Source organism: Dasypus novemcinctus, chromosome 17 (genome assembly GCF_030445035.2).
Source record: "Dasypus novemcinctus isolate mDasNov1 chromosome 17, mDasNov1.1.hap2, whole genome shotgun sequence".
Lineage (NCBI taxonomy): Eukaryota > Metazoa > Chordata > Mammalia > Cingulata > Dasypodidae > Dasypus > Dasypus novemcinctus.
The window spans coordinates 2,667,262-2,682,608 of NC_080689.1; the positions used below are offsets into that span (position 1 = coordinate 2,667,262).

A 15,347-nucleotide genomic window follows, 5' to 3' on the forward strand; every position below is an offset into this window, starting at 1 on the left:
CTACGAGTCTGGGTGTGTTTCTCTTCAAGTTTATCCTGTTTGGAGTTTGTTGACTTGTTGAATGTACATATTCGTGTCTTTCACTAAATTTGGGGAGATTTCTCCCATTATGTCTGTGAATATTTTTTCTGCCCCTTTCTCTCTCTTTTCTGCTGAGAGTCCCATAACGTGCATGTTGGCGCACTTAATGGTGTCCACAGGTCTCTCAGGCTCTGTTCACTTTTTTTTATTCTTTTTTCTTTCTGCTCCTCAGCCTGAATCATTTCAATAGTTTTGTCTTCAGATTTGCTGATTCTTTCTTCTGCCAGATGCATCTGCTGTTGAATACCTCTAGGGAAGTTTTCATGTCAGTTATTATGGCCTTCTATTTCAGCATTTCTCTTGGGTTCCTTTAAAAACGTTCTCTTTATTGGGATTCTGATATTATTCATTTATTGTTTTCCTGGTGTCCTTTAGTTCCTTGTGAGCATATTGAGAATCATTTTTTTAAGCCTTTGTCCAGTAGATTGAAAGTCTGATCTTCTTTGTCAGTGGTTTCTAGCTTTTTATCTTGCTCCTGTGGGCGGCCCACCGTCATGTTTCTTTGTCTTATGATCTTTTGTTGCATACTGTATATTTTAGTATTGTAAAGTACTAACCCTGGGATTTAGTCCCTCAACTGTCCGTTCCTAGCTTTGTTTGAATTAGTAAGATAACAGAGATCTCTGTTGAGTGCCAGAAGCTAACAAAAACAAATAAGCCAGAACAAACACCACCTTTCAGTCTTTGCCAATTGACTGTGTTGGCTGATGCTCTCCTTCAGAGTTGAGTGTTCTGATCGAGAAGATCGGCCTGAGGCTAATGTGAGGCGCAGGCTCCTCTCTGTCTTTTTTTTGCCTGTGTCTAGTCCTGGGCTTCTGCTTTCTCATTGCCTTAGGAATTCCCCCTTCTACAGGAATTGAAATGCGCCCTCTATTTCTTATGGAAGACTCTCTTCCCCCTCCCATATACACTATTGTATGACTTGAGCAGGTATTCCTTTGCCCTATAGGTCACTCTGTTTTATTTATTTATTTATTTATTATTTATTTCTCTCCCCTTTCCACTCCCTCTCCCCCAGCTGTCTGCTCCCTGTGTCCATTCACTGTGTGTTCTTCTGTGTCTGCTTATATTCTTGTCAGTGGCACCGGGAATCTGTGTCTCTTTTTTTGTTGCATCATCTTGCTGCATCAGCTCTCCATGTGTGTGGCACCATTCCTGGGCAGGCTGCACTTTCTTTCGCGCTGGGCGGCTCTCCTTACGGGGCACACTCCTTGCGCGTGGGGCTCCCCTACGTGGGGGACACCCCTGTGTGGCAGGGCACTCCTTGCGCACATCAGCACTGCGCATGGGCCAGCTCCACACGGGTCAAGGAGGCCCGGGGTTTTAACCGAGGACCTCCCATGTGGTAGGCAGACACTTTATCCATTGAGCCAAGTCTGCTTCCCTGCCCTAGGTCACTTTGAATTAACTGCTTCTTACACTGCTTTAGCTGTCTGCAAGCTTCTTCCGCCAACAGGGCAAGTTTGGGGAGGGTGAGCCAGAGAGGCATTTCCTGGTTCAGTCCTTCAGGCTGCCACCTGGTAGATTGGCGCCAGCATTCAGGCACCCCAGCGTGCTCTGCTCCCTCTGGAACCAGGCCAGGGGCCCACAGGGGCGCTCAGGCTGCCTGTACACCGCACCGGGGAGGGGTGGGGCCAGCAAGGGCACCACGAGTGTCGCCTACCATTTTTAAAAATGCACGTTGCACTCGCCCAGTTTCTACAACCCTCTAATTATTTTCTGGAGGTCTGAGGAAGATGGCTCCACCTGTCTTTGCTAGTTGCTCAAATATTCTGTGAGGGAACAGCACCCTAGGGTGCTCCTGCTGCCACCTTGGTCGGCCAGGAGTTCCCACATTTATCCGCACTTATCTGCTAACTCCAATATCCAGATCAACTCTGGGGGTTGTTTCTATTCATCGGTCACTTTTTCCTTCTTTCCACACACCTAGCAGTTCTTCACTTGCACGCTAGGCACTGAGAACCTGTTACAGGGGCTCTGGCTTAGCTTACCACCTGTAAAGAGGGCTGAGCTGTGCTTGGCAGGCAGGTCGTTTCCGGGAAGGCCACCCTAATCCTGTCAAAGCTTGGAGTGTGGCTTTGTTTGAGTTGGTCTTTTCCGCTGGTCCTTAATTCTAAAGTGTGGCTTTTCTGGGGTCACAAGTGAAAGCCCAGTCACCTCCACCCCCTCTTTTGGCTGCACCTGAGCCTCAGTGGTCCCTCCGGCTTTCTGCCCTCTGAACGTCTCCTCCGCTCCCAGCCTCCCCCTCCCACCCCACCCCCTCCCGGCCTAGGGGTGCTGCGGCCATGGAAGCCACAGAGGACCCGGGGGTATCTTCCTGTGGATTGGGGGGCTCCTTCTCGGTGGCTCTCCTTCCCGGAGCCCGTGCTTCTCAAAGCCTCCTCTCCGTCTGCTCCGCTCCGTTGACCACCAGTGCTGGGTGGTTTTGCTCTGTCACTGTTTCAGGAAAAACCCTCAGGGATAAAGAAGAGATGCATGTGAGGCTCGCAGGAGGACAATTTCCCTGTGTTAATTGCTGCCTAATGCCTGCATATAATTGCTTTACTTGTTTCTCCAGGTTTTATGGTTGTTTCTTTTATTTATTTATTAATTTTTTTAAAGAAGATTTAGAGTCCATAGATGTGGATTCTAATGGTAGGATAACTCCAGTGCCAACTACCCCATCGTGGTTGGAAGCCCCTTTCTGACCTTCGAAGGGGCGGGAGGAGGGGGTGGCGCTTGTGTGGTTGAGAACACGGAGGGACTCACGCTCGTCCGCCTCTGGCTTGGTCCACCTGCTCTGAATCTTTCCTCCGTGATAGCACTAGAGGCTCCAGCCCTCACCTCAGAGGGCCAAGCTGCTTTACACCCGCACACCTGCTTTGTGACGTAGGTAATCCCGTTTTATATTGTGGAAACTGAGTCACGTGGAGTCCAAGTTACTGGCTAAGAAGTGGAGAAGCAGGATTTGAACCCAGGAAGTCTGACGGGCAAGCCCGCACTGGTAACTACGGCACTACACGGCCGTTTAAAAAGGACCCCAGGCGCTGCAATTCTGCTGTAAATATGTGATGAGGAATTCACTGTATCAGCAGAGCCGCACAAGGCACAGGCTCTCGCTCAGGCTGCATTTGGGATAGACAGACGGTGTTGGCTTCGTCCATTTCTCTCCACGATGAGCATCGGGCCCAGAGAGGCAAGGCGAGCAGCGAGGCTGGAGGACGCCCCGTTCAGCCTGGGGACACTCTCCCGGTGGGGAGAGCAGCAGGGGCCGGGGCTGGGGACGGAGCCGGGAAGCTGCCGGCCTCAGGGGCTGGCAAGGGGCAGCACCAGGGGCCCAGGCAGAGGCCAGGGCGGGGGCCGGCGGGCAGGGGCCGCTGGGGGCTTCTCTGCGGCACGGCCTTCAGAGCAAGGTCCAGCCCGGCCCTGCCAGCGGTGGGCACTTGGGCATACTGCGTAAGCCTCACTTTTCCCACCTTTGGTCCATTTGGAATTGACCTTGACTTTGTGGAACAAAAGACCTAAATAAAGATGACATAAGCCAGGGGTTTATTTCTCTCAAGCAGTAAGGAACCCAGAGGCAGGCGGTTTTCCGGTTTCCTGCAGCCGCCCGGGTCACCGGAGCCCAGGACCTTGCGTTTCCGTCTCAAGGTCGCGGGGCGGCTTTGGGTTTAGTTTGTCCCCGATCCAGAAAGGAGTAAAGGCTAGCGGGCAAAAGGCGGGTGCCGCGGAGCAGTCCCCCTCCCCTTGGGGGGCACGACTTCAGCTTCCGCGGACGGGCCTCCCTGCTGCGAGGGCGGCTGGAGGCGGGTCTTTTAGAGCACGTCGTTGCCTCCGCGAAATCAGGATTCTGCTGGAGGAAGAAGGCGAGGGCAGGCGCGCGCCTGCCGCAGGGGCCGCGGTGTCCCCACAGCCCGGCGGCCCTCCTGGCGTGTCCGGCTCCCCGAGCAGCCCTTCCCACGGGCCTGAGGAGCCGGCCAGCGGCCTGGAGGCCCGCTCCGCTGTGGAGCCGAGGAACCGGCCTCGCCCGCCCACGGAGGCCGCTGGACCGAAGGAGCCATCGAAGGCGCCCTTGGAGGAGGTGGCCTCTCGCTACTCGGTGGGGGACAGATGCCGTCAGGCGCCGCCTCTCTGCCTCAGTCTACCCTGGCCTTCTCCCTCTTCGCAGAGGTTTTAGCCCCGTGTCGGGGTCAGCCACGAGAGGAGGGTGGCCTTGTCCGCAGCCCAGGGGGGTCCCGGCGGGTCTGAGCCCTCGCGATTAGGGGCCATCGGTGCTGTAACCACGAGACCCCAGCCCCGGCTTGTGAGGCAAAGGGGTCTATTCTCTCCCCTGTAATAGCCTCGAGGCAGGTGCCCAGGGGGTGGGGACTCAGCCCACGCCCAGTGTGTCGTCGTCCAGCCAGCCACCACCGTGTCTGGGCTCCGGCCGTGGGAGGGGACAGGAGACGCCACGCGGCACGGTCCGCCCCCGCTCGGCTCGCTGGGAGAGCCCAGGCCCGGGGTTGGGGGCTTGGCCCCAGTCGCACGTGCTCAGGAGCAGCTTGAGCACCAGAAGAGAGAGTGGACCCTGCTGGAGGCAGTGCCGCTGCGGCCGCACCCCGGCCACTCCACACACGCCCCGGGACGTAAGGGAGGTCGGATGCAGGTCGAAGAGCCGGTCTCGGGAGCTCTGCGAGTGCCGCGGCCCCCTGGGTGCCCCCCAACCTGCAGCCAGAGGACACGGGCACTCCTGGGAGACGGCCTTCCCTGAGCGCCCGTGGCTGCCCACCCGGAATCCAAAGACGGGGGCGTCATAAACTCACTGCGCGGATGCCCGTGCTGATCTGGAAACACTCGGGCCTGGGTACGGCTGCAGTGCCCACTGGAGGGCCAGTGCCCGCCCTGCCGGCCCCCCTGCTCTGCCCCCTGGGATGACCGCCTCGTCCTCCACGGCCCGGCACTGCCCTGCAGGGGCGTCTCCCTTGTCCTAACGGTGACGGTGGATGCGTCAGAGGGTGTGCTGGGGTGCGCTGGTCAGGGCTGCGGAGCGTCTCTGGTGACCCGCTGGTGCAGGGGTGCAAACCGGGGGCCCAAGACTCACCTCGAGACGCGGCCAGCCACGGGCGCTCAGGGCCAGGCGTCCGGTTTCCAGCTCCTTGGAAACGTGGCCCGTTTGCGGCCTGTTTGCTTCCGGTCAGTCCCACGTCAGGTAGCCACTACCGAAGGTCCTCTCTGCGGACAGCGCTTGACCCGCCCGCGGCTGGGCTGCCTCGTTCTCTCTCCCTCGCTCGAGAAGCAGCGGCTGAGGGAGGAGGCAGCGCTTCCGGGGTCGCCTGCTTGACGGGAGGGCTGGGAGCAGCACCGACCAGAGAACCGGGCCCCTGGGTGTCACCCGTGGGGTCCTGGCCACAAAGAAGCGGGTGCTAGAGGAACAAGGACCTCCTGCACCTTCGGGTGCATGCCCACCCCCAGCTTGTAAGGGTAAATGTTACCGAGTGACCCCATTTTACAAGATGATGAGGAAGGGAGTGGATGTGGCTCAAGCAGTTGAGCGCCTGCCTCCCACAAGGGAGGCCCGGTGTTCAGTCCTTGGTGCCTCCTAAAAACAAAGAAACAACAACAAGCAAACAAGAAAAAACCAACCCAGGGGAGCAGATGTGGCCCAGCAGTTGAGCACCAGCCTCCCACATACAAGGTCCTCAACCCTGGAACCTAGAAGGAAGAAGAGAAGGAAGGCTGGGGCTGGGCCTGGACTGGAGGCCCCACGTCCCCGACTCAGCCGGGCGGTCTCTCCAGCCGCTCCAGGGCAGCCTCTGCAGAAGAGGCACCGCCTGACATGCCTGAATTGTTTTGTTCGCCCTTTGGGGGACACAGCACCCACCTGCTCGGGGGAGCAGAAGCATCAGATGAGAGCGCGAGGGACAGTCCGGCTCCAGTGGAGGCGGGGAGGCTGTGCAGAGACCAGCGGGGGAGGCAGGCAGGGGGCACCGGGGGGGCCGTGCAGGCTGAGACCCGAGCGGGGGCGGCCAGGCGGGGGCCGTGGGGCGGTGAGATGGCTCACAGCACGGCAAAGGCCCCGAGGCGGGGGGGGGGGGGGGCCGGGCACCAGGAGCTGCAGGTGGGGCCACAGGAGTGCAGGGTGAGGGACCAGGCAGGCCGGGGGGGGGGCAGGGTGGATGGGGAGGCAGTGTAGACAGGCCAGGCAGTGTGAACAGAGGGCAGTGTAGACAGGGCAGGCAGTGTGGACAAGGGAGGGCAGTGTGGACAGAGGGCAGGGTGGATGGGGAGGGCACTGTGGATGGGGCAGTGTGGGCAGAGGGCGGCGTGGATGGGCAGTGTGGATGGGGCAGCGTGGGCAGAGGGTGGTGTGGACAGAGTAGTGTGGGCAGGGTAGTGTGGACGGGGCAGTGTGAATGGGGCAGTGTGGACAGGGCAATGTGGACAGGGCAGTGTGGGCAGAGGGCAGTGTGGACGGGGCAGTGTGCGGTGCAATCACAGGCTCTGGAGCTCGACACTGTCAGCTGGGAAGTCCTTGGCAACACACGAACCTCTCTGTGCCTCAGTTTCCTCTTCTGTCGGGCACGTGAGGAATGGACAGGTGGAGTCGCGTGAAGGGCCCGCTTCGGCTCACGCTGGGGAGACGTCGGCTGCTCGCCTCGGGGTTCGCTGGGATTGCGGTCTTTGTCCTTTGAGCAGCGGGGACGCGCGTGGCTGTGAGGGACAGCACCCCCCGCTGGCCTGCGCACAGAGGGACTTCCGCCCACTAACCGAGTGGTGGGCTCACGTGGCCCCAGGCCGGCGCCCGTGGGACTCGGGCCCTTCCTCCTGGGCGACCCTGCCCAGGCTCGCCGCCCGCTGGTGGCAGGGTGGTCACTTAGCCCCCACGCTGCCCCCATCCCTGAACCGGTCACCATGGCCGCAGACTGGCACGGGGTGGGAGACTGGTCACTGCGGCCGCGGACTGGCGCAGGATGGGAACAGGAGTCGACGCAGGCGGCCAGCTCCATCCCCCCACCTCTGACCTCGCCAGACCGAGGCCAGCAGGGGCAGGGGCTCTGCAGAGGAACCCGGGGTGTCGTTACCGAGCCGGGGCAGGGGGACAACCAGGGTTGGGTCAGAGCCCCTGGGTGGCGCTGGCAGGCAGCGTCTGATTTTCGTCCTGAGATGGTCACTCTGGGTGCTGAGGAGGACAGGAGGGAGCGAGGCACTGGGGACACTGTCCAGACTCCAGGGGAGGGGACAGTGGCACGTTGGAGCAGAGATGGACGAGGAAGAAACTGGCGGGTGCTGGACGGGGTGGGGGTCAGGAGAGGGTCCCGAGCGTGGCCTGGGCAGCTAGCCAGGGAGTGGCGGAGGGGCAGGTGCGGGGCAGAAGCAGAGCTCTGCACTGGAGGGGCAGGGAGGGGCCTCGGGACATCCTGGGGGTGCCCAGGAGGCAGGAGTCCCCTCCGGGGTGCTCCCATCTGCTTCCTATAAAACAGGAGGATACACACATTGAATAATGCCTTCTTGCCCGGCAGAAAGCACCAGCACCCAGGCGTGCCCGCCCCCCCGGGCCTCAGGAGATCTGCTGAGCTGTTTTCAGGGAACGGGTCCAGTCCAGTTCCCTTAAGTCAAAGGACCTCTTGACGTCCTTGGGCGCAGGGCAGGGCAGCCCCAGGAGCTCAGCACAGCTGCGGCGAGGATCAGAGGGCACGGCCCACGTGGGGCACGCTGGGGCTGACGGCCGGTGCGCGGTGTGGGATGGCGTGGCCAGGCCACGGCGGCGCAGCTGGGGAGGGTCCACGCAGGGCGGCTCCTGCAGGCAGAGCCCGAGTGGCACCTCTGTATCCACACCAAGGGGGACCGTGGCCCTGGGGTGGGTGTGGCCTAGTCTGGGGGTGCCCTAGCCCCCAGCCCAAGGCAGCCCGGGGCTCCACAAACTTCCCTTAACTAGACGAGTTCAGCGTTCCCGGGCCTCCCCAGCCCGCCCGAAGCACCTGGGAGAGAGCACGGCTCTCTACGCGGCCCTCGTCTGCACCCTTGTCCCACCTGTGACAGCTCTCAACACCTGGGGTTGTTGGGGTGGGAGGAATGCATCCAGGACAGATGCCCCCTGGGAGGGGCCGGAGCAGCTGGGCAGGTGGGCAAGTGGGCAGGTGGACCCTGGGAGGGGCCAGGGCAGCTGGGCAGGTACAACCTGGGAGGGGCCAGGGGCAGGTGTGTAGATGGATCCTGGGAGGGGCAGGGCAGCTGGGCAGGTGGGCAGGTGGTCCCCAGAAGGGGCCAGGGCAGCTGGGCAGGTGGGCAGGTGGTCCCCAGGAGGGGCTGGGGCAGCTGGGCAGGTGGGCAGGTGGACCTGGGAGGGGCTGGGGCAGCTGGGCAGGTGGGCAGGTGGTCCCCAGGAGGGGCCGGGGCAGCTGGGCAGGTGGGCAGGTGGACCTGGGAGCGGCCGGGCAGCTGGGCAGGGCCTGGCCGGGTGCTGCGTTCTGAGGGGTGCGGGGGACGCTCGGGGTCTGGGGGCTTCTTCCCGCACTGGGCATTCATGGCCAGTCGCCTCCTTCTCCGGGATCCCCACAAGGGGTGTGGCGGGGCCGTCCGCGCAGCCTCAGTGGCCAGGGCTGGTCCCCGAGCCGGCGAGCGAGTGGGCGAGTCAGCTTCGCATCCATTAGGCCGCGGCCCAGGAGGCTGATGCGGAGCAGACGTTCTCCTCCGCGCCCGGCACCCACTTAGGCGTCGTTAATATTTTACGCCGCGTAGCAGGGGATCAATGTCTTGTTTATAGCTCAGTGTTTATGGGCAGACATCGAAACCTTCACTTGGAACCGGGAAGAGGCTCAGCGACACTGGGGGAAACTGAGGCAGGGGAGCAGGGGTGGGTGCCGGCCTCAGATGGTGCCCCGAGACGACTGCCTGGGCTCAGTTCACCTCCCTCGCACAGAGGTCTCCAAGGGCTCCTAAGGCCAGCAGAGCCCCTGCCCCGCGCCAGCCATTGTCACGTTTCATCCCACGAGCGCTGGGGAGGTGGGATTCTCACCCCCGTTTTACGAGGACGCAGGCTCCCCGTCAGGCCCCCTGCTCAGGGGCGGGGCTGGGCTGCACCCCTGCCCTCTCCTGAGGCTTGGGGTGAGGGTTGGCGGGACGGACTTTGCTCAGCACGTGGCTGTGCGGTCAGGTGTGGGCAGCCCTGGGCCCTCCTGGAGTCTGACCACTTGAGCGGCTGCTGTCAGCCCTCTGCCCGGAACCCCTACCCTGGTCGGTGCGGACGCCGCAGCCCCAGGGAAATGGAACTGGAATCTCCATTCTCCTTTCTTTAAAAATGACTGCTCGGGCTCAGACTTTCAGCCAGGCGCCCGGGACGACAGCGCGGGGCTGTGCGTGGGGGAACGGGCGTGCCTCGGTTTCCCGGGAAACGGCGGTGTCCTGGGGACGCGCCCCTCTGGAACCCAGCAGGCCCGGCCGAAGCGCGCCGGGCCTCGGCTTCCTCATCCATGAAATGGGAGAAGAGGCTGCCCCGGGGCCCTTGGCAGGGTCACCGCCAGCTCCCGGGCTCGGCTCGGGCGCCGCGCACTGCGCTTCCCCATGCCGGGGGCTTGCACTCTGGGCGCGCACAGCGGAGGCTCGGGGAAGCCTCGGTGAACCAGCGCGAGTGCGCGCAGGGGCTCCGGAGACCCTCGGGCCGAGCGGGGCGCGGAACGGGGCCGAGTTCCTCCCGCCGTGCGGGCCCCGGGAGGGCGGAAGGGCCGCGCGTCCTGGGCGCCCTGCGCTCCTCGCCGCCGGGGCCGGGCTGGGCCTGCGGGCGCGGTGCCCTCCGGAGGGCAGCGGAGAGGCCAGGTCCCCCAGGTCTGCGCCACCTTCCCCTCCCTCCCCCCACCCCCGTACCCCGGCGGGAAGAAGGCGACCCACAAACTGGCAGGCGGGCGCCTGCCTGCCGCGCCCACCGCCGCCACCCGCGGAGCTGCGGCCGCAGGGCGAGGGGCAGAGACTTGGTCAAGGTCACGCCGCACAGCTGAGATCTGAACCCTGCTCGGCAGGCTCTCCCGCCCCGGCCCGCGCCCTCTCCCACGGCGCACGCGGGGTTTCAGGACCCGAGAACTTTGGAGAGCAACTTGGCGGTGCTCAAAGGGGGCCAGAGCCGGCGCGGCCCAGCCGCTGCGCGTGGCCGAGTCTCCCGGGGCGGCCCCCAGGGCGGCGCCCCAGCCCCCCCTCCCGACAGCTCTGCCCGGGGACTCCGCCGGCTGCCGCCTCCCCGGGGCGCGTCCGGCCGTGGTGGCGCCGCGCCAAGCCCGCTCCGGGGCGGGGCCGCCTCCCTCCGCCCCCGGCCTGGGTGCCTCCCCGCGAGGGCGCCGCGCCGAGGCCAATGAGCGCGCGGGGAGCCGCGATGGAGGCTGGGGCTGCCGGGAGGGCCCGGGACCCCCGCCGCCCCCCGCGCCCCCGCGCCCGCGGGCCCGCAGAGGCGCGGGGCATGGAGGCGCCGCTGGCCCGTGCCGGCCGCCCGAGCTGCGCCCCGCGCCGCCGCGCCTCCAAGTTTGCGGGCTGAGCCGCCGAGTTGCGCGCGGGCTGGGCCGCCGGGTCTGCCCCGCGCCCCGCCGCCGCCGCCCGCCGCCGCCCGCATGTGAGCCGCCGCCCGCAGGGCCCCGCGCGCCATGGGCATCCAGGGCATGGAGCTGTGCGCCGTGGCCGTGGTGCTGCTGCTCTTCGTGGCCGTCCTCAAGCAGTTCGGCATCCTGGAGCCCATGTCCATGGAAGGTAACGCGCCGCCGCCCCGCGCGGGGGCTGGGCCCGGGGCGCCGAGGGCGCGGAGGGCGCGGCTCCGGGGACACCTTGAGCCGGCATCCCCGGCCGTCCCGGGAAGGGCGCCGGGCTGGGACGACGGAAGGACCCTCAGCCGCCTGCTGGGGCCGCCCGTGCCGCCCCCACCTCACACGCAGCCCCCTCCCCAGGCGCAGCCAGGCGGGGAGGTCTGTGACCGCCCCAGCGGGCTCTGCGTCCTCCTCCCCATCAAATATTCACTGAGGAGCCACACCTGGGGCCCGCCTCAGAGCGGCCCCTGACCCTGGGGACCCCAGCAGGCGCCTGGAGGGCGGGCTCCCAGCCCCGCGGGACCCCCCCTCCGGCTCTGAGCAGGCCAGGAGCGGAGTGCTCCAGGGCCCACCCGTCTCCACCAGGCCGGGCCCAGCGGGTCACAGCCAGGCAGGGGTGGCCCTGCAGCCCTGCCGGCCGGGACCCACCCGTGCCACCCGGCTCCCCCGCTGTCCTCGGGGAGGACGCTGCTGCCCGCCTGGCGCTCGGCTGACCTTGCCAGGCTCAACTGCCTGGGCCCCTGGGAAGGCCAGGGGTGGCGGGCCTCTCAGGTGTGGGGGTGCTCCCCGAGCCCCTGGGGGCAGGCAGGGGTGCAGGCCCTGGAAGCAGGGCCCTCACAGGCACCCACTCAGCTCCCCCCCAGCGGCTGCTCCACGCCCCTCCCCCAGGGGGGCCCCGGAGGCCGAGCCACGGGGCTGGCCGGAGGCAGCTGTGCCCAGGGCCGAGCCGAGCGTTTCGCGTGGGGAGGAGAAGCGCCCCGGCAGGAAGGTCTGGGATAGAGGACTCCCTGGGAAAGGGGGGTGCCTAGGACAGGGTGGGGAAAGGAGCATCTGTCCCACTGTGCCCCTGAGGGGCCCCTGCCTCCCAGGGGTGCTTGTATCCCACGCAGGGACTTTTCCCCACTGGAGCCGGGGAAGCCACGGAAGCCACGGCGCCTGCCCTGCTCTCTGTCTTTCCGTCTTTCCGGGCGGGGCCCTCCAGGGGAGGGCAGGGCGAGGGCCACCCCAGAGCAGGGGCGGCGAGCCAGTCACCCAGCGCCTGCCTCGGCGAGCCGCACTCACGAGGCGATTCCAAGGAGCAGGGTGCCCTCCCCGGTGGGTGGCACGTCGGCCCGCTGCACAAGCCCCTCCGAGCGCGAGCGAGCTCTTTCCTGGCACGGGTGCCCACGGGCGCTCCTCGGAGTTCCGGGGTCCCGAGCCAGCGGGGGAGCCCAAAGCAGCGGTCAGCCTCAGCATCGCTCCCCCCGCCCTGGTGTCAAACGCCTTGGCCCTTCCCCTCGCTTTCCCCACCCGTGCAGGGGGCTAAGAGCGAAACCCGCCCTGCGGCTGAGCGGGCGGCGGGCCTCGGTCCGCCCAGCGCCCTTGCTGGCACGGGATGCGCGTGCAGACACGGTGAGCCGTGGCTTCACGCGGGACCGGGAACGGGCCCCTGGTAAGTAAGGGACCCCCTTGGTCAGGCAGGGACCGCCCACCCAGCCTGCTGCGGAGCTGGCCCTCGCGCAGCCGGTGCCCCCCCCGACAGCCACGAGTGCCTCTTGGCCCCCCCGGAGCCCCGCGATTCTCGTTTGTAAAAGTCCAGGGAGAGGGCGCCCCTGGGGACCGTGTGGGCGAGTGGCTCCGGGTTCCAGGAAGGCAGCCGCGTGGAAACAGACGCAGCCGGCGGAAGGACCCCTGCGCCCGGGCCCCCAGCGGCTCTGGCTCCTCCACGCCATCGGTCGCCGCGGTCCCTGCGGCCAGGCAGGGCTGCGCCGGGAGCCCGGTGGCCAGGTGGCCGTCCTCACCGCAGGGCAGGCGCGGTCACCCCGGGGGCAACGAGGCGGCTCTTCCGGTGCCGGTCACGGCGTCTCCTTCCTTCTGCACGGCCTGGGGGGCGTTGGGGATGAAGGAGCTGCCCCGTGTCGTGTGGACGCGCAGGGCTCGGGGGCGCCGGGCTTTGGGGCGTGGACCCCGCAGGGGCGAGGGGTGACCCTGTCTGGCCGCTGCAGCCCCCCAAGTGGAGCTTGGTGTCTGGCGTTCGTTGGTGGGGCCTGAGCCCCTGAAAGGACGCGAGGCGGCATGTCTGGGCCTTCCCCTGGCGCCGAGCCACGTGCTCACGGGGGTCGTGGTCCAGAAGGTGCCGCGGCGCGGCTCCGGGGATCGCCGCCAGGGCCCTGCCCAGGGTGCCGGGGTCCAGGCCAGGTGGCCTGTGCCCTCTGCTCCCGGTCTCAACGGAGCCCTCCAGGCTCATGCCCCCCAGGCCTGCCCCCTCTCGCCGGCCCCCTCCCTGCCTTCCAGGGAGGCTCTCGGGGCTCCTTCCCGCACACGGCGTCCGCCTGCGCCAGATGTCGGCGCCGCGGGGCGGGGGCTTCGTCCTCGCTGCAGCACCCCTGGGCGCAGGCCGTGCTTGGCCCGGGTCGGCAGCGCGGCGAGCGTTGGCTGAACGCTCAGGGAGAGCGGGCGCCTTCCCGGCCCTCGGCCCCGGCCCTGGGCCCCGCGCCAGCTGCTGACCCCGGGGCGCAGAGCCCGGGGCTCGGAGGAGCGGTGGGGAGAAGTGGGGAGCCCCGGGAGCCGAGGGAGTGAGCGGCCGGGTCGGGAGGGCCGTGGGTCCTGACGGGGCTGCAGGTCGCGTCACCCGGGGAGCTTTCAAGCGACCCCTGTGCCCACACCAGCGCGTTTCCTCCTGGCCCCGCGCGGTGGCCCCAGCTCCCTGGTGGCTCTTGCACAGCCTGGACTGTGGACCCCCGTTGGGAGGCGGTCTAGCAAAGTGGTCCTGCAGGTGGGACCCCTGGACCAGCCACTTCAGCCTCATTTCGGGGCTTGTTAGAATGCAGGTTCTTAGGCCCCACCCCAGACCTGCCGAGTCGGAAGTCCTGGGTGGACTCTGGTGGCCTGTGGCTTAACAAGGGACCTTGGCTTTTGCTCTCAGAGCAAGCCGGAGCCCTTGGAAGGGTCCGGGCAGGGGCACGGAACCCCCTGGCTGCTGGGTGGGGGTGGGGTGCAGGTGGGAGCGGAGCCCTGTTGGAGGGACACGGCAGTGGAGGGAGAAGGGGTTGGCTCCAGTGCGCTCTGCGGGTAGAGCTACGGGCTGCCCACGGAAGCTGTGGCGTGGGAGGCGGGGGGCGAGGGGCCACCCCGCTGAGTGGGCAAGACCGCTGGGTCCGTTTTGGGCAGAGGCAGTTGGGGTGTTGCATCACTTTTTTATGGCAGCTGTGACAAAAGGCCACAAATGGAGTGGCTTAAAACAACACAGATTGTCCTGGAGTTCGGTGCCCTGGGAAGCCCACGTGGCTGTCGGGCTAAACCCTGGCCCTCGAGGGCCTGGGAGCCTTCTGCGGCCCCAGGGCAGAGTCTGAGTCCTGGCCCTTTCCGGCTTCGCGGCTTGGCCCCTGGCCCCTCCGTCCACCTTCAAAGCCAGCAGTGCTGGGCCAAGTCCTCGCTCTGCCGTCGCTCTGGTTCTCTCTTCCAGTTCCCACGTCTACTTTTAAGAACCCTGGCAATTATATTGGGCCACCTGATAATACAGGTTAGTTCCCTATTTTGTGGACCTGATTATCCACCTCACTTCCACCTGTGAGCTGACTCCCCCTTTGCTTTGTACCTGGCTGTATGCCCAGGCTCTGGGGATTCGATGGTGGGCATCTTGGGGGCGTGACTCTGCCCACCACAGATGTCTAAAAAACAACCAGCAAGGAGGCTGAGGGGTACAGCCACGCCTCAAAGATCTTGCGGATATCACAATAAAGTGGGTCATACGAATTTGTTGGTTTCCCAGTGCATGTTAAGGTTATGTTTACACTATACTGTGGTCTATTAAGTGTGCCGTAGCATTCTGCCTAAAAAAGCAGTGTACAGACCTTAATTTAAAAACACTTTGTTGCTAAAACACGCTAGCCATCATCTGAGCCTTCAGCAAGTCGTAATCTTGCTGGTGGAGGGTCTCGCCTCAATGTTGACGGCTGCTGACTGGTCAGGGTGGGGGTGGCCGAAGGTTGGGGTGGCGGTGGCCATTCCTTAAAATAGACAGCAATGAAGGTGGCCGCACCGATGGGCTCTTTCTTTCGTGAAAAGTTTCTCTGAGGCATGCAATCCTTTTTGGTAGCATTTTACCCACAAAATTGGAGTCAGTCTTCTCCAGCCCTGCAGCTGCTCTATCAACTAAGTTTATATAATATTCTAAATCCCTTGTCATCGTTTCGGCAGTGTTCACAGCATCTTCACCAGGAGCAGATTCCATCTCAAGAAACCACTTTCTTTGCTCATCCATGAGAAGCAGCTCCTCATCCATTCGAGTTTTATCATGAGCTGGCAGCAGTTCAATAGCCACATCTTCAGGCGCCACTTCCTAGGCTAGTTCTCTTGCTTCCCACATCTGCAGTCCCTTCCTCCCCCGAAGTCCTGAACCCCTCAACGTCATCCATGAGGGCTGGAATCAACTTCTTCCAAACGCTTGTTGACATTTTGACCTCCTCCCACAAATCACGAGTGTCCTAATGGCATCTCGAATGGTGAATCCTTTCCAGAAGACTTTCGATGGACTTTGCCCAGCTC

At 64.5% G+C, this 15,347-nt stretch overlaps 1 protein-coding gene across 3 annotated transcripts in view; it reads left to right on the plus strand.

Annotated features, from left to right (window-relative positions):
• KCNIP3 (potassium voltage-gated channel interacting protein 3) overlaps nucleotides 1-15,347 on the plus strand; it is a 67,347-nt gene that overhangs the window by 25,425 nt on the left and 26,575 nt on the right. Inside the window, exon 1 of one of the 3 annotated variants that reach the window (XM_058278098.2) lies at nucleotides 10,642-10,767. The exons of the other annotated variants lie outside the window; for them this stretch is intronic. Within the exon in view, the coding sequence (XP_058134081.1) occupies nucleotides 10,665-10,767 (103 nt within the window). The 5' untranslated portion in view covers nucleotides 10,642-10,664. Of the gene's footprint in view, nucleotides 1-10,641; nucleotides 10,768-15,347 lie in introns of those variants that run through there. 3 annotated transcript variants of the gene reach the window in all.